The sequence below is a fragment of the Lepidochelys olivacea genome (genome assembly GCF_965140295.1).
Source record: "Lepidochelys olivacea isolate rLepOli2 genome assembly, chromosome: 1".
NCBI lineage: Eukaryota > Metazoa > Chordata > Testudines > Cheloniidae > Lepidochelys > Lepidochelys olivacea.
In genome coordinates, this window is record NC_140411.1 from 8,030,804 (window position 1) to 8,042,208 (window position 11,405).

Below are 11,405 nucleotides of genomic sequence, written 5' to 3' on the forward strand. Positions count from 1 at the left end.
GACACTAAGGGGCTGGAGTCATGGGGCTTCCCAGAAGACAGCTGCCACAGGAGGCTGCGATAAGAGGCCTTTTATAGACAAATGTCAGAGGTGTTGCTCTGTGGAAACCTGACACAGCCCTGATCTTAGGGTCTCAGAGTATCGAACTGCATCGAATGTATTTATCCTCCCACCACCGCTGTGAGGCAGGGCAAGGCTATTATCCACCTGGGCAGAGATATCCAATGGCTTGGCCAGAGTCATGCATGGCCTGGGAATCAAACCCAGCTGTCTGGAGTGGCAGAGCCATGCCCAGACAACAGGACCAGCCTTCCAGACACCTGAGTGTTGACAGGCCTGGTTGCATTCTCTGCTGTGCCAGCTGACCTCCCCCCTGAGCTGTATAGAGTGGGCATGGCTATGGGTCAGTTAAAGGGGTTTGATTCACTGACCTGTTTTCTCCCTGCCTCAGCAGAGTTTAGAGCAGCCTAGGGGCTTGGATGACATCTGCCCATTGGTAACGACTTCAAAGAGCACAGCCCACTTTGGCCAAGTCCCTGCGGATGGAACCACCCCAGAATGCCCCCTTGGGGTCTGAGGTGCCCCTGCAGGAACCCTGCCCATCCCTCTACGGTCCTTGCAATCACTTACTGTCAGCCTCGGATATTTAAAACAAGAGCCCCCTTTGTGGGATTGCATTTATTTAGTCTTCGCCAAAACACAAGGTCTCTTAACCTCCAGCCCAGCCTTCTCCTGCACTCAGGATGAACCCCACGATCCTGATTACTGCTGTCAGTGTTGGTTCAGACCCTACTCCCCTTTTTCCCCTGAAGCCCTGTCCTCTGCCTCATATCTTCTCACGAAGCCCACCCTTTTTCTCCTCCACTTTTCCCAAGGCTCTGCCTCTGAGCCAGGCCAGAATCGGGCCATTTCAAGAGCTGCCCTGGGAGCAAAGGTTGTTGTGGGGAGCCCAAGACTCTCCACATTCCCTGACTTGTACATTCTGGGGGATAAAATGTAGAGGGTGTAGGGCACCGCACAGTGGCTCTGTTTCCCTGTGCAACTCTTAGAAAGGACTGACTCTGGCTAAGGGGGCAGAGTCTCAGGTAAAGGGGAATAGGAGAGGTGTTATCTTCAGAGAAGAGATGGGGCAGAGGAAAGGGCTTCATGGGAAGAGGATCCAGGATGGAATTTGTGCCCATGCCCATCGCTCATCTTTTTCCTCCCCCATGTCACCAGCACTGGAGCCAGGTGATGAACTGACCCTTCACTTGACAAATGCCCTGATTATCCTCTCACGCAGGTGTTTGCTTTTCACACTGTACACAATTGGGTTCATCAGGGGCGGGACCAGCAGGTAGATGTAGCCCAGGATAATCTGAAGCAAGTGAGTAGAGCTATTTCCAAATCTGTGTATCAAAGACAGGCCAATGTCTGATATGTAGAAGAGCACGACAGCGCAGAGATGGGAGACACAGGTGTTCAGGGCCCTGAGGCACTCTCTGTGGGATGCAATACTCAGCACTGTTTTGAGGATCATCACATAAGAGAGGAAGATGAGGAACGAGTCCAATCCATCTGTCATGACTTTAACAAACAAGCCATAGATGCTGTTCACTGAGGTGTCTGAACAAGCCGCCTTCATGATGTCCGGGTGCAGGCAGTAGGAATGGGAGAGGACATTGTCTCGACAGTATTGGAACCGTTTCAGGAGAATGGGGAGTGGGAGTATTAGGGCCACCGATCTCACCACAGCCACCAGGCCCATCTTGGATATTCTCGGTGGAGTTAAGATGGAGGTATATCTCAGTGGGTTACAAATTGCGGTGAAGCGGTCAAAGGCCATCAACAAGAGGACAAAGGACTCAATTTTTGAAAGCGAGTGGATGAAGAACATCTGGGCAAAACAGGCCTCGAGGCTGATTCTCCTAGAGTTAAACAAGTATATGCCCAGTATCGTCGGTATGGTGGTTATGGATAAGGCAAGGTCTGTGACGGCCAACATGGAAAGGAAAATGTACATGGGCTCATGGAGGCTTGGATCTGTTTTTATAATGAACAGAATGACTGAATTTCCTACAATTGAAAGAACATACATGAAGCAGAAGGGGATAGAGATCCAGAGGTGGATGTCTTCCAGCCCAGGTATCCTGGTGAGAAGGAACGTTACAGAGTTGAATTTAGTGTCATTGACAGCTGACATAATGTACTGGGCAGGTCTGGGGAGTTTTAAACTTTTCTTCCTGAAAAAGAAATAGAAGAGAAGACTAGGTGATAGTTAGCGAGAAATCTTTCTGCTCTCAGTGCAAGTCGAGGGATTCTCAGGACCTCAAGAGAAAATCAGCAAAAACATTGTCTTGTATTTATGCCCCCAATAGGAAGGTAGGCACTGCCAGACTGGATCAGACCTACAGTCTGTCTAGCCAAGTCTCCAGTAGGCATTACGAGATGCTGCAAAGGAAGGTGAAAGAAGCCCTGCAATAGAGAACTAAGAGATACTCTGATCCCAGGGAAAGTTTCTCCCTGACATCCACTAGTTAGACATATTTTGTCACGTAAATCAGGAAGGTTTAGAATACTTACATCTGTAGTATGCAAGGTCTTGGAGAACATTTTGAAGGAGAAGGTAGTTAAGGACATTGAAGTCAATGGCAAATGGGACAAAATACAACATGGTTTTAGAAATGGTAGATCGTGCCAAACCAACCTGATCTCCTTCTTTGAGAAAGTAACACATTTTTTAGACAAAGGAAACGTAGTGGATCTAATTTACCTAGATTTCAGTAAGGCGTTTGATACCGTGCCACATAGGGAATTATTAGTTAAATTGGATAAGATGGGGATCAATAGGAAACTTGAAAGGTGGATAAGGAATTGGTTAAAGGGGAGACTACAACGGGTCCTACTGAAAGGTGAACTGTCACGCTGGAGGGAGGTTACCAGTGGAATTCCTCAAGGATGGGTTTGGGGACCAATCTTATTTAACCTTTTTATTACTGACCTTGGCACAAAAAGTGGGAGTGTGCTAATAAAGTTTGCAGATGATAGAAAGCTGGGAGATACTGCCAATTTAGAGAAGGACAGGGATATCCTACAGGAGGATCTGGATGACCTTGTAAACTGGAGTAATAGTAATAGGATGAAATTGAATAGTGAGACATGTAAGGTCATGCATTTAGGGATTAATAACAAGAATTTTCGTTATAAGCTGGAGACGCATCAATTAGAAGTAACGGAGGAGGAGAAGGACCTTGGAGTATTGGTTGATCATGGGAAGACTATGAGCCGCCAATGTGATATGGCCATGAGAAAAAGCCCATGCGGTCTTGGGATGCATCAGGAGAGGTATTTTCAGTAGGGATAAGGAGGTTTTAGTACCGTTATACAAGGCACTGGTGAGACTTCACCTGGAGTACTGTGTGCAGTTCTGGTCTCCCATGTTTAAGAAGGATGAATTCAAACTGGAACAGGTACAAGGAAGGACTACTAGGATGATCCGAGGAATGGAAAACTTGTCTTATGAAAGGAGACTCAAGGAGCTTGGCTTCTTTCGCCTAACTAAAAGAAGGTTGAGGGGAGATATGATTGTTCTCTATAAATATATCAGACGGATAAATACCAGAGACGGAGAGGAATTATTTAGGCTCAGTACCAATGTGGACACAAAAACAAATGGATATAAACTGGCCTCCAGGAAGTTTAGACTTGAAATTAGATGAAGGTTTCTAACCATCAGATAAGTAAAGTTTTGGAATAGCCTTCAAAGGGAAGCAGTGGGGGCAAAAGATCTGTCTGGCTTTAAGATTAAACTCGATAAGTTTATGGAGGAGATGGTCTGATGGGATAATGTGGTTTTGGTATTTAAATATTCATGGTAAATAGATCCAATGGCCTGTGATGGGATATTAGATGGGGTGGGATCTGAGATACCCAGGAAAGAATTTTCTGTAGTATCTGGCTGGTGAATCTTGCCCTTATGCTCAGGGTTTAGCTGATCACCATATTTGGGGTCGGGAAGGAATTTTCCTCCAGGTCAAATTGGAAGAGGCCCTGGAGGTTTTTCACCTTCCTCTGTAGCATGGGGCAAGGGTCACTTGCTGGGGGATTCTCTGCTCCTTGAAGTCTTTAAACCATGATTTGAGGACTTCAATAGCTCAGACATAGGTGAGAGGTTTTTTGCAGGAGTGGTGGGTGAAATTCTGTGGTCTGCGTTGTGCAGAGGTCAGACGACATGATCATAATGGTCCCTTCTGACCTAAATATCTATGAATCTAAGACATTTTTTTCAAAAATTCTCAGTACTGTAATAAATGTTAAATTTTCAGAATGGAGATGGGAAACTAGTGGTATTCCCCGAGGGTCAGTCCTACAACCAATCCTATTCAACTTCTTCATAAATGATATGGAGAAAGGGGTAAACAGTGAGGTGGCAAAATTTGCAGATGATACTAAACTGCTCAAGATACTTAAGACCATACTAGACTGTGAAGAACTTCAAACAGATCTCACAAAACTAAGTGATTGGGCAACAAAACGGCAAATGAAATTTAAGGTGGATAAATGCAAAGTAATGCACATTGGAAAAAATATCCCCAAGTCCACATACTGTGCAGCGGCTGTCAAAAAAAGCAAACGGGATGTGAGGAATCAATAAAGAAGGGATAGAGAATAAGACGGAGAATATCTTATTGACCTTATATAAATCCCGGGTGCACCCACATCTTGGATACTGCACACAGATATGGTCCCCTCATCTCAAAAAAGACATACTGGCATTAGAAAAGGTTCAGAAAAGGGCAACTAAAATGATTAGGGGTTTGGAACGAGTCCCATATGAGAAGAGATTAAAGAGGCTAGGCCTTTTCAGCTTGGAAAAGAGGAGACTGTGGAGAAAGTGAAAAAAGGAAATGTTATTTACTTGCTCCCATGATATAAGAACTAGGAGCCACCAAATTAAATTAATGGGCAGCAGGTTTAAAACAAAGAAAAGGAAGTTCTTCTTCACTAAGTCAACCTGTGGAACTCCTTGCCTGAGGAGCTTGTGAAGTCTGGATATATGCAGGGTATAAAAGAGAACTGGATCCATTCATGGAGGTTAAGTCCATTAACCTCCATTAAGTCCATTAATGGCGATTAGCCAGGATGGGTAAGGAATGGTGTCCCTAGCCTCTGTTTGTCAGAGGGTGGAGATGGATGGCAGGAGAGAGATCACTTGATCGTTACCTGTTCGGTTCACTCCCTCTGGGGCAACTGGCATTGGCCACTGTTGGTAGACAGGATACTGGGCTGGATGGACCTTTGGTCTGACCCAGGAAGGCCATTCCTATGTTCTTATGTAATTGGATTTCCTGATTACCCATTTAAACATCTCATCCTTCTTTGAAGCCTGAGACGTTCTTGGCCACATTGATATCTTGTGGCTGCGAGTTCCATAGCCTACTTGAGCACTATGTGATTTCACAATTCTGACCTTCATACAGACACTCTTTCTGGTCACACACTTCTGAGTTGGCCCATTGTATCATGATGCCCATAAACACAAGGCAAGTGCATGGCGAAGATGGTCATTTTATTTATCTGACCTGCATTGGAGATATCTATAAACATGTTTCATTGCGTCACGGATATACTTTTTATTCTCTCCACTGCTGAGACTTCAAATTATTCCACTCTCTCTTTCCAGCACATGGGATAAATTCTTAGTGCCAGGTTCTTAATTCAATAATCGTGACTTCTACTGGGTTGCTCCAGATTTACATGTGTAAATTCAGTCAGAACCGGGCTCCGTTAACTTTCCCTTACCATATGCTCCCGGTGATACACTCTGACCCACAAGAATCCCCCCAAGGGAAGCTGAAGTGCTTTGCCTGGCCAATGTTAACTGAAGCCTGAGCATTCGATCTTCCTCACAGGACCTGCATCCTCTCCCGATGCTCGGGTCTATAGATACTTGGCAAGTTACAAGCTTACACAGGCAGTTACTTCAGCTGGGCAGGAGAGGAATTGGCATCACAAATGGGTGAATATGCAAACACTACGTTTGCACTAATACCCATTTACACATCTGTAGTTTAGCACACACCTGTCAACCCATTCCTTCCCCTCTGATCTTCTTTCAGGGATGATTTCTCAGCTTACAGTGGGACTTAAAATGCACGGTTTGTCATCTGGATTTCTTCAGAATCTGAAAAGATCGCAGTGTCTCAGCTCTCATTCAGTCCCTTGTCAGCAAACAGAAGTCTAATAGCTGCTCTGTCCCTGGGTTAATAGCTGACTGGTTCTCCTCAGGTTCTCTTCTGTTAGTCTGTAGCCCATATCCAGAGTGGTAACAAGCCTTGGAGTCAGGATAGAAAATATTCATTCCCTGAGCTCTGACTCACTCGTACCTCATAACCCCAGCACCGGTTATGCATCCACGATGAGGGTTTGCAGGATGTGGATTTGAAAGTCAAATGCATGAGTATTCATGGAAATGGAACTTCATTTCCCACATGAAAGTAGTTAATTGCTCTCTTTCTCGCTTGCACTTTGACTGTCTCTGTCCTGTATTCATAAACTATGTGTCATCTGGGAACAGCATTGTGACAGACATGGAGCTGAGCTGCCATAATGAATGTGTATGTTAAACCCAGTTCTTGGGATGTTTGCTGCAGAGCTATATTGAGTTAACATTTGTGATGTTTATATTATGGCTCTATTGGGTGAAACCAATATGGATCTTCCTAGTTTCATAGCAGGCCTCTGGAAAACAAGCAAGAAGGGAAGCAATAGCTCAGGAAAAGCCATCGCTCAGTCACCACCCCAGGGAGGTCAAGAAAAACAAAAAAGCTACAAACTGGGAAGAGCCCAGCCGCATTCAACAGCTTGTTTTGCCAGTTCTGTCAGTCTGTCCAGAGGTGGGCCAGCTGTTCTGAGACTCTCTTCAGTCTGACAGGCACAGACACCGTTGGGAAGTCTGACGGCCCTCAGCCTGTCTGGGTACCCTTCAGAGCAGAAAGGTTTGGGTTCAGAGATCTGTACAGATTGCTGTTTTAAAACCCTCTGATTCTCCCATGTTCCACTTTCTTCCTGCTTTTCGGATTCAACAGTATTTTGGTTCTCAAAGGCTGGCTGGTCTCTCATCTCACCACTGGTCACAGACTCCCGCAGTGTGTTGTAGCCCAGAGCCTAGTCTGAGGGTGAGAGAATCGTGGGATTCCACCGCATGAGAGGGAAGACTACAAGGCCTGACATCTGGCATTCAAAGACCAGAGCGGGGACAGAGATACTGGAAGCCCTGTAACTCTGAGGGGTAGCTAAAGTGTAGAAATGCTGGAGCCCCCAGCCAGTCAGGAAATGGAAATATGCCCTAACATTTTGTGGGTGAGGAATGAAATTTGGGCATAGGAGGAAGGATTTCCAGCACTTTGCCCAAAAAAGAGGTGACCCACCTCGACAGAGTACTCCATTTTCTATTCTTACTTATTCTATTTCTACTCTATCTCTCTCTATCTATTCTATCGATCTGCAATGACTGCTACTATCATTAGGCTATACTTGTTCTTCTTAAACTTTAAGTTTCAAAGGAAATAGGTGAAGCTTGGTTTCCCTAAGTTTTTATTCTTTGTTTATTAAATTTTGATTTTAAGTTTAAGTTAATCAAGTAAACCCTAAGTTCGCTTCAATTCAATTGTAACTTTGAAACTCTGAGTATTTTACCATTGACTTACTATTATTGATTTTAAGAAAAGGTCTTTAAGGCTGTATCTGTCTCAGCATGAGCTTCCCGTCATACCCCGAGGGTCCTTTGTAAATTCTGTGGAGCCTGATTTGAAACCTGCCAACATACCCAGTTCCTGCTCGGCGTGGAGCTGCTGACACCAGAGGTCTTCATCCAAAAGGACACGGAGTCATCGGAGAGGTGGCACAGGCAGCAGGCAGTCTCTGTTCAGACGGGGAGACAGGTGTCTTTATGGAGATGCCGGCACAGTCCCCTGGGGGCCACTTGGCCAACAGGGAACCTCAGCTGCTTGGTTTCATGTGCATCAGCTTTAACCCCATCATGGCCAATGGCAAACTGCAGGAGGCCAAATCACAGGGGATTTGTGGAGATGCTACCCAACTGGACTGCAGGCCAGCCCTGCTGCAGGCTCTGCTCCTGGACTCCAGGCTTGTCATCACTGTTTATGCTTCCAATTAGTCTCAAGGCTACCTTGAGGGCAGCTGAGCAGTAACAATGATCATAGAATCATAGAATCACAGAAGATTCGGTTGGAAGGGACCTCTGAACTTCATCTAGTCCTATCCCCTGCTCAAAGCAGGACCAACACCAACTAAATCATCCCAGCCAGGGCTTTGTTAAGACGGGCCTTAAAAACCTCCAAGGATGGAGATTCCACCACCTCCCTAGGTAACCCATGCCAGTGCTTCACCTCCCTCCTAGTAAACCAGTGTTTCCCAATATCCAACCTAGACCTCCCTCACTGAAATTTGAGACCATTGCTCCTTGTTCTGTCAGCTGCCACCACTGACAACAGCCCAGCCCCATCCTCTTTGGAACCCCCCTTCAGGTAGTTGAAATGTCGTATAAAGTCCCCCTTCAAATCCCCACCTCTGCAGGTAAAATATGTCCAGTTCATTTGGCCTCTCCTCAGAGGTTATGTGTCCCAGACCCCCTAATCATTTTCTTTGCTCTCCACTGGACTATCTTCAATTTGTCCACATCCCTTCTGTAGTGGGGGGAACCAAAACTGGATGCAATACTCCAGACGTGGCCTCACCAGTGATGAATAGAGAGGAATAATCACCTCCCTCTGCTGGCAATGCTCCTACTAATACAGCCCAATATGCCATTGTCCTTCTTGGCAACAAGGGCACACTGCTGACTCATATCCAGCTTCTTGTCCGCTGTAACCCCCAGGTTCTTTTCTGCAGAATTGCTGCTTAGCCAGTCGGTCCCCAGCCTGTAGCGGTGCCTGGAATTCCTCCTTACTAAGTACAGGACTCTGCACTTGTCCTTGTTTAGACTCATCAGATTTCTTTTGGCCCAATCCTCAAAATTTGTGTAGGTCACTCTGGGCCCTATCCCTACCCTCCAGCGTATCTACCTCTCCCGAAGCTTATTGTCATCTGCAAACTTGCTGAGGGTGCAATTCGTCCCGTCATCCAGATCTTTGATAAAGATGTTGAACAAAACCTGCCCCAGGACCGACTCTTGGAGCATTCCGCTTGCTACTGGCTGCCAACTAGACATTGAGCCGTTGATCAATATCCATTGAGCCGGACAATCTAGCCATCTTTCTATCCACTTTATAGTCCATTCATCCAATCCATACTTCTTTAACTTTCTGACAAGTATTCTGTGGGAGAACGTATCAAAAGCTTTGCTAAAGTCAAGGAATAACACGTCCACTGCTTTCTCCATATCCACAGAGCCAGTTATCTCATCAGAGAAGGCAATCAGTTTGGTCAGAATGGACTTGCCTTTGGTGAATCCATGTTGACTGTTCCTGATTACCTTCCTCTCCTCCAAGTGTTTCAGAATGGATTCCTGCAGCACCTGCTCCATGATTTTGCCAGGGACTGAAGTGATGCTGAACAGTCTGTAGTTCCCCGGGTTCTCTTTCTTCCCTTTTTTAAGTACGGGCACTATATTTGCCTTTTTCCAATCATCCGGGACCTCCCCCAATCGCACGAATTTTCAGAGATAATGGCCAATGGCCATTTCATGGGGTCAACAAGCTGGTGGACAAGGGGCATTCAGTGGATATAGTGTCCTGAGTTTTATCACAGTCCCTCAGCAAAGATTCTTAAGCAAATTAAGATGTCAGGGGATAAGAGGAAAAACAACAAGGAGTCCTTGTGGCACCTTAGAGACTAACAAATTTATTTGGGAATAAGCTTTTGTGGGCTAAAACCCACTTCATCAGATGCCTGGAGTGAAATATACAGCAAGCAGAATATATATCAAAGCACATGAAAAGATGGGAATTGCCTTACCAAGTGGGGGGGTGGGTCAGTGCTAACGAGCCAATTCAATTAAGGTGGAAGTGTTCTGTTCTCAACAGTTGACAAGAAGGGGTGAATACCAAGGGAAGGAAAATGCTAATGAGGCCAGTGGAATCAGGGTGACCCATTTCCAACAGCTGACAAGAAGGAAAATTACTTTGTGTAGGGAATTTCTTCTCATGGATTGGTAACTGGTTAAAAGACAGAAAACAAAGGGTAGAGATAAATAGTCAGTTTCAGAATGGAGAGAGGTAAATAGTGGTGTCCCCCGGGGTGTCTGTCCTGGGACCAGTCCTATTCAACATATTCATAAATGATCTGGAAAAACGGGTGAAGAGTGAGGTGGTAAAATTTGCAGATGATACAAAACAGCTCAACATAGTTAAGTCCCAAGCAGACTGCACAGCACTTCTGAATGATTTCACAAAATTGCATAACTAGGCAACAAAATGGCAGATGAAATTCAATGGTGATAAATGCAAAGTAATGCACACTGGAAAACATAATCTCAACTACACATATAAGATGTTGGAGTCTAAATTAGCTGTTACCACTAAAGAAAGAGGTCTTGGAGTAATTCTGAAGAGTTCCCTGAAAACATCCACTCAATGTGCAGCGGCAGTGAAAAAAAATCATATCAAAATCTTGAGAATCATGAAGAAAAGGAGAGATAATAAGACAGAAAATATAAATCCATGGTATGCCCACATCTTGAATACTGTGCAGATGTGGTTACCCTATCTCAAAAAAGATATATTGGAATTGGAAAAGGTTCAGAAAAGGGCAAGAAAAAGGAATAGGTGAATGAAACGGCTGCCATGTGAGGAGAGATTAATAAGACTGGGACTTTTCAGCTGGAAAAGAGACGACTAAGGGGGGTATGACAGAGGTCTATAAAATCATGACTGGCATGGAAAAAGTAGGTAAGGAATTGTTATTTACTCCTTCTCATAACACAAGAAGTGGTTGGCACCAAATGAAATCAATAAGCAGCAGGTTTAAAACAAACAAAAGTAAGTATTTTTTCACATAATACACAGTCAACCTGTGGAACTCCTTGCCAGAGGATGTCATGAAGGCCAGGACAATAACAGAGTTCATAAAAGAAATAGATAAATTCATGGAGGATAGGTCTACTAATGGATATTAACCAAGATTGGTAGGGATGGTGTCCCTAGCCTCCTTTTGCCAGAAGCTGGGAATTGGGAGACAGGAGATGGGTCACTTGATGATTATCTGTTCCATGCACCGCTACAGGCGGGGGACCGACTGGCTAAGCATCAAGTCTGCAGAAAAAGATCTAGGGATTACAGGAGGGCAATGAAAATGATTAGGGGGCTGGGGCACATGATTTATGAGGAGAGGTTGAGGGCAACTGGGGTTATTTAGTTTGCAGAAGAGAAGAGTGAGGTGGGATTTGATAGCAGCCTTCAACTAGC

General features: G+C 45.1%; 1 protein-coding gene across 1 annotated transcript; it reads right to left on the reverse strand.

The window, feature by feature from the left end:
* Positions 1-1,246: 1,246 nt before the first annotated feature.
* LOC311513727 (olfactory receptor 51G2-like) lies at positions 1,247-2,182 on the reverse strand (the record flags this gene model as incomplete). Its single annotated transcript, XM_084615750.1, has 1 exon — positions 1,247-2,182. The coding sequence occupies one exon, from the start codon at positions 2,180-2,182 to the stop codon at positions 1,247-1,249; it is 936 nt and encodes a 311-aa protein (XP_084471876.1).
* Positions 2,183-11,405: the final 9,223 nt, after the last annotated feature.